This window comes from Sorghum bicolor, chromosome 7, assembly GCF_000003195.3.
Source record: "Sorghum bicolor cultivar BTx623 chromosome 7, Sorghum_bicolor_NCBIv3, whole genome shotgun sequence".
NCBI classification, from domain to species: domain Eukaryota; kingdom Viridiplantae; phylum Streptophyta; class Magnoliopsida; order Poales; family Poaceae; genus Sorghum; species Sorghum bicolor.
In genome coordinates, this window is record NC_012876.2 from 49,323,158 (window position 1) to 49,330,175 (window position 7,018).

Here is a 7,018-nt window from a genome sequence, read left to right on the forward strand (position 1 = left end):
CGTCAAAAACGGACCAGTGGAAGTCAAAAATGGACCAGTGCAACGAAATCTTCATAACTTTTTAATAACAAAAGCTATGAAGGCCCATAAGGACTTGATGGAAAGCTTGTCGAGTCTAATTTCCAATGAATCTAGTGGCGACCAGTTTTGATACTCCATATTGCCTGCAGACCAGAATTAGTACAGACTGCTCAGAAGGTCAATAGTCTACCATGACAGAATGTTGGTACAACTTGCCGTACAAAACTGTACCAATCTACAAAGTTTCGTGGTACATGGTATACATTGCTGGAAAGCTCTTCAAGTCTAGTTTCACACCCAAGAAACGGTTTGTCATTTGGAATTACCAATAAAAAGTTATGGTCAGTTTATTGGAAACTGCTCTCGAGGCCAATAGTCACGCGAAGCCAGTTCAGGAATTCATTCCGAGGGGTCCTTTCACATTGCCTTCACCCAGAAACTCTATTTCGTTTTCATACCTATCTAGGAGGGTTGTTCTTAGTATAAATATCCCCTACCTCTAAACTATCAGGAACCTTTGATCATTTGATAAACTATATGATATTGCAGCCACGCTGCTGAGTGCCTTACTCAACCTTTGTTCTTCCTTGTTCTTCTTGGACTTGTGAAGTGAATCCTCTGGGTTCCCCTAGTTCGTGCTCTACGGCTTCCGTTCGGCTGCGCCGTATTGTGTGGATTAGTTCTGGATTGTGGTTCTGCGGTCGTTCGGAGATCGAGTCGAAGTCTTCGTGGTTTCGGTGCCTCTCTCCCCGTCGCTTGGTCGCATCCAACCTTTGTCAGGTATAAAGCTAGTTACCCGCTGTTCGCAGCAAGTTATCCTTGTTCTTTTGATCTGCTGTCGTGAAGATCGGGCCACCCTCGTGCCGATTCATATCGGTAACCCATCAACTGGTATCAAAGCTTTCGTTGTCACGGCAGATCTTACAAACATCCACATATTTATCTTTAGTATATCAATCATTTGCTACTGATTTGTTCATCACCTATAGTCCACTGAAAAAGCCACAAAAAAATACTAGAGCCCTTTGACGGTACTGTTATCTTGTGTTTTTGTGTTCATCAAGTTGCTAGTCACCCTCTTTACATATATTGTGTTGTGTTTCATTTGTTATCCGCACCCCTGTTAGTATAAAAAAAAGAGTTCAAAAAAAGTCAGTGACAAAAAAATCAGAGAAAAGAAAAGAGAAAGAAAAAGTAGAAGAAGAGGAAAGGGGTTGTAACGCGGTTTGCTCACTGAAAAACTCAGTTTACATATTCAGATTCTTGGTGATTTATATACCAGCAACATTACATCTTGTGAGCACATCAAATCACTTGATTTTCAGTACCGTGGCCTCCCTTGTTTAGCCACCTATAGCTCCACCAAAAACTAAAACCAGGACATTCGACTCGTAATCCTTGCGACCTCGGAATCACTTCTGTTGAGCCGCTACACTAGCACAATTCACTATCCTTGAGAACAGGAAAGAGCATTGGTAAGTAAGAGGTGAGGTTGTGTGATTCCACAAATTTACCCATTCCACTATATTTTGCTTTAAGTGCTAACATGACAGGATCCAACTCAAGTATTCATGGTAATCGTCATGGAGAAGAACCCCCTGTTGCACGGGCTGAGTTGCGCCAAATGGCAGACTCACTCTTGCAGGCCATGGAGAGAATGCTTGATGCACGCATACCTGCGGATGGGCAGAGGGCTCCTCGGCATCAATCTGATGAATCTGGTGCTGAAAATTCTAATGGAGGACATGACCGTTTCAGAGATGGTCGTGGTGGTGGTAGGCGGGCTGGTCATCATGGCCAAGATGGAGGACGAGCTCATGGACGTGGTCATGGCCATCGAGTTCATTTTGATGATGAAGAATTTGATAACTATGGTCACGAAGAGGGGTCTGATGAGAATCCCTTTGCAAATGATGGGCTGCATAGGCGGCGTCATTATCATCGGCGGCATGCTTATCATGGAGATAGAGAGCATCATCATGGACGTCGTAATAGGGAAGACCCGGACAGCATTGCTCGTGTCAAGTTGAGTATCCCAAAATTCACTGGAAGAGAGGATGCAGATGCATATCTTGAGTGGGCTGAGCAGTGTGATCAAATTTTTAGAGTGCATAATCTCTCTGATCAGAGGTGTGTCAATCTTGCTTCAGTAGAGTTCTCTGGTTATGCTCTGACTTGATGGAATCAGATACAAGTGAATTAACTTGTGTTGGGCCTTGAACATATCAACACATGGGAAGAGATGAAGCAAGTGATGAGAAGGAGATTTGTACCATCAAGCTATCAGCGTGACCTTCGCAATAGGTTACAAATGTTGAAGCAAGGAAAAAGATCGGTTGATGAGTATTATAAGGAGATGGAGCTGCTGTTAGTGCGGACTGGAATTAGAGAGGATCCAGAGTCAAAAATGGCCAGATTTTTGGGTGGTCTCAATGAGGAAATTGCTGGTTTTGTTGAGATGTTTCCATACCATACTTTGCAAGACCTTGTTGATCAAGCTATGCGTACTGAAAGAAAATTTCAGCAAGAGACACATGGAAAATCTTATGCAAGTCATTCTATTGCAGCCCCATGGCGCAAGCAGCAGTCCAGCACTTCTTTCGGTGGGGGACGGTCCCAAGGTGCTGCAGCTAGGCCCTCTTCATCTAATGCTCCTTCAAAGATGGTGGTTTCTACAGCATCATCCCTACAAGTGTAGCAGCCCCAACTGTTGCTTCCTCAGCTACTACTTCCTCTGCACGTAGTAGAGAAATTGTGTGCCACAAGTGCCATGGTCGTGGACATATTGCTGCACAATGTCCTAGTAGGAGGACCATGATTGTGAATGAGAATGGTGAATGGGAATCTGAAAGTGATCGAGATGAAGAAGGTTCAAGATATGATGAGGATCATGAGAACCATGATAATGAGATCCAACCCGATGAAGGTGATAACAACTGCTTTATTTCTCTTCGTGTGCTTAGTGTTACTGCTACAAAGGAAGAGAATGGGCAGCAACACAATCTTTTCCACACTCGAGGCATGATTAAAGAGAAGTTGTGTAGAATTATTGTTAACAATGGAAGCTGCAACAATAATGCTAGCCAAGAATTGGTTGATAGAATGGAGCTAAAACAACGGCGTCATCCTAATCCATACAAGATGCAGTGGCTGAATGATTGTGGTGCGCTGCGTGTGAGCCATGTTGTGACATTTCCTTTCTCTATTGGGAGGTATAATGATCATGTGGAGTGTGATGTGGTGCCTATGCAAGCATGCCAACTGCTGCTAGGAAGACCATGGTTATATGATCGTGATGTTCAGATCTTTGGAAGAACCAACAAGCTGGTTTTCATGTACAAAGGAGAGCGAATTTCTTTGCTCCCTTTGACACCGGAGGAGATTTTGAATGATGATCTAAAAAGAAAACAGCGAGAGAGCGAGAACCACTTGCGAGTGACCCACAAAAATAGTGAGGGAGTGTTTCCAAAGCCAATTAAAACCCCACAACCACAAATGACCAAGACAAAGGGAAAAGAGGGATTAGTTATGATGGCTAGGAAAGGTGATTTAAAAGAATTGAGTGAACCCAATGCCACATTCCTTGTACTCCTGTACAAGGAAAATTTTCTTTCCCCTAACGACTTATCCTCTACTTTGCCAATTGTTATTTTTAATGTGTTACAGGAATATGAGGATGTCTTTCAAGAGGAGGTACCACCAGGGCTGCCACCCAAGAGAGGAATTGAACATCAAATTGACCTTGTTCCCGGTGCTTCACTTCCAAACCGAGCTGCATACCGCACCAATCCGGAGGAAACAAAAGAAATTCAGCAACAAGTGGAAGAATTGATGAGAAAATGGTATGTGCAGGAAAGTCTTTCACCTTGTGCAGTCCCTGTTCTTTTAGTTCCAAAAAAAGATGGATCATGGAGAATGTGTGTTGACTGTAGAGCTATTAATAACATCACAGTAAGATATAGGCATCCCATTCCTAGACTTGATGATATGCTTGATGAACTTAGTGGTGCAACAATTTTCACTAAAATTGACTTGAGAAGTGGCTATCACCAAATAAGAATAAGAGAAGGAGATGAGTGGAAGACAGCTTTTAAAACCAAGTTTGGGTTGTATGAATGGTTGGTAATGCCCTTTGGATTAACTAATGCACCAAGTACCTTTATGAGATTGATGAATCACGTGCTTAGATCTTTCATTGGCAAGTTTGTTGTGGTTTACTTTGATGATATATTAATTTACAGCAAGTCTCTTGATGAACATGTTAAGCATATCCAAAGTGTGCTTGCTGTCCTACGTGAGCAAAAATTGTATGCTAACCTTGACAAGTGCACATTTTGCACCGACAAGGTAGTCTTTCTTGGTTTTGTTGTTTCAGGACAAGGTGTGGAGGTGGATGAGGATAAGATCAAAGCTGTTCGTGAGTGGATGCCTCCACAGAATGCAAGTCAAGTGCGTAGCTTCCTTGGATTTGCTGGTTTCTACCGGCGATTTGTGAAAGATTTCAGCACCATTGCTGCTCCAATCAATGAGTTGACAAAGAAAGAAGTGCCTTTTAATTGGGGAGAAGCACAAGAGAAGGCATTTGAAGAACTGAAGATGAAATTGACAACAGCCCCACTTCTTGCACTTTCAGATTTCGGTAAGACATTTGAAATTGAATGTGATGCAAGTGGTATAGGAATTGGTGGCGTTCTTATGCAAGAAAGGAGGCCGATTGCATACTTCAGTGAAAAGCTAAGTGGTCCAACTCTGAATTACTCAGTTTATGATAAAGAATTATATGCTCTTGTTAGAAGTTTGGAAACTTGGCAACACTGCCTTTTGCCTAAAGAATTTGTGATACATTCAGACCATGAATCTTTGAAACATCTTAAAGGCCAACTAAAACTGAACCGAAGACATGCAAAATGGAGTGAGTTCATTGAGTCCTTTCCTTATGTTGTCAAGTACAAGAAAGGGAAAGATAACATTGTAGCTGATGCTTTGTCTCAACGTCATACTTTACTTTCACGACTTGATACTAAAATTCTTGGATTAGAAAGTATAAAAGAACTATATGTTAAGGATTCATATTTTGCTGAACCATATTCCAAGTGTTGTGGCAGCAAGGGATGGGATAAATTCCATTTGCATGAGGGTTTCTTATTTAGAGCTAATAAACTTTGCATTCCAGATTGCTCTGTTTGCATTTTGCTAGTGCAGGAAGCTCATGCAGGAAGACTTATGGGCCATTTTGGTGCAAAGAAAATAGAACAAGTGCTGACTGACCATTTCTTTTGGCCTAAGATGAGAAGAGATGTGGAGAGGCATGTTCTTCGCTGTGAAACCTGCCACACAGATAAGTCCCGTTTGAATCCTCATGGTTTATACACTCCTCTACCTATCCTAAGTGTCCCTTGGGAGGACATTTCTATGGACTTTGTCCTTGGTTTACCACGAACCAAGAGGGGAAAGGATTCCATATTTGTTGTTGTTGATAGATTTAGCAAAATGGCACACTTTATTCCCTGTCATAAGAGCGATGATGCTTCACACAAAGCTGAATTGTTTTTCAGAGAAATTGTGCGTCTACATGGAGTGCCACGTACCATCGTGTCTGATCGTGACACCAAGTTTTTGAGTTACTTTTGGAAAACCTTGTGGGGAAAACTGGGGACAAGGCTGCTGTTCTCCACAACGTGTCATCCTCAAACGGATGGACAAACTGAAGTTGTGAACCGCACATTGTCAACATTGCTGCGAGCTGTCCTAAAGAAGAATCTAAAATTGTGGGAAGAAAGCTTGCCTCATGTGGAGTTTGCATACAACAGGGCAGTACATTCGACCACAAAATTTTGTCCATTTGAGATTGTCTATGGGTTCAAACCTACTGCTCCCATCGATCTTTTGCCTTTGCCTATGCAGGAACATGTGAACTTTGATGCAAGCAAGCGAGCAGAATTTGTCAAGAAGCTTCATGATCAAGCTAAAGCAAACATTGAGAAGATGACCAAGTTATATGAGAAGCACGCCAACAAGGGTCATAAGAAGATGTTATTTGAACCGGGAGACTTGGTTTGGGTGCACCTGCGCAAGGATCGCTTTCCTGAACAACGCAAGAGCAAGCTGCAACCCCGAGCCGATGGTCCATTCAAAGTGCTTCGCAAGATCAATGACAATGCTTATGAAATTGATCTTCCAAGTACTTATGGTGTGAGTACAAGTTTCAATGTCTCCGACCTTTCTCCATTCTTTGGATTGAAAGAGTCGAGGACGACTCTTTTTGAAGGGGGGAGGATTATATGACCATGCCAGCAAGAAAGATGTCACAAGCTCCAAGTCAAGCTACAATCACTCAAGTTTTACCTACACCGACACCAGCCCAAGTCATCGATGGACCGGTTACACGTAGTTGTGCAAAGAAGCTACAACAAGAGGTCCACGCGCTACTTTGTGAGATTCATTTTAACATTAATGAGAATTATATACTACCTAAGTGTTCTACCTTGATTGTACTCAGGTATATAGAAGAAGATAAGGATGAATCAGACCCTGAAGAACGAACCAGTGCAAGTCCTAGAAGACACGTCAAAAACGGACCAGTGGAAGTCAAAAACGGACAAGTGCAAAGAAATCTTCATAACTTTTTAATCACAAATCTATGAAGGCCCATGAGGATTTGTTGGAAAGCTTGTCGAGTCTACTTTCCAATGAATGTAGTGGCGACCAGTTTTGATACTCCATATTGCCTGCAGACCAGAATTAGTACAGACTGCTCAGAAGGTCAACAGTCTGCCATGACAGAATGTTGGTACAACTTGCTGTGCAAAACTGTACCAATCTACAACGTTTCGTGGTACATGGCATACATTGCTGGAAAGCTCTTTGAGTTTAGTTTCACACCCAAGAAACTAGATGATATTGCAGCCGCGCTGCTGAGTGCCTTACTCAACCTTTGTGCTTCCTTGTTCTTCCTGGACTTGTGAAGTGAATCCTCTGGGTTCCCCTACTTCATGCT

General features: G+C 42.4%; 1 protein-coding gene across 1 annotated transcript; it reads left to right on the forward strand.

The window, feature by feature from the left end:
• LOC110437269 lies at window positions 1,670–6,306 on the forward strand. The gene is given in 7 exon segments (XM_021465654.1): window positions 1,670–2,573; window positions 2,684–3,348; window positions 3,688–3,840; window positions 3,952–4,470; window positions 4,561–4,992; window positions 5,224–5,248; window positions 5,837–6,306. Coding segments are annotated over 7 exon segments (3,168 nt in total).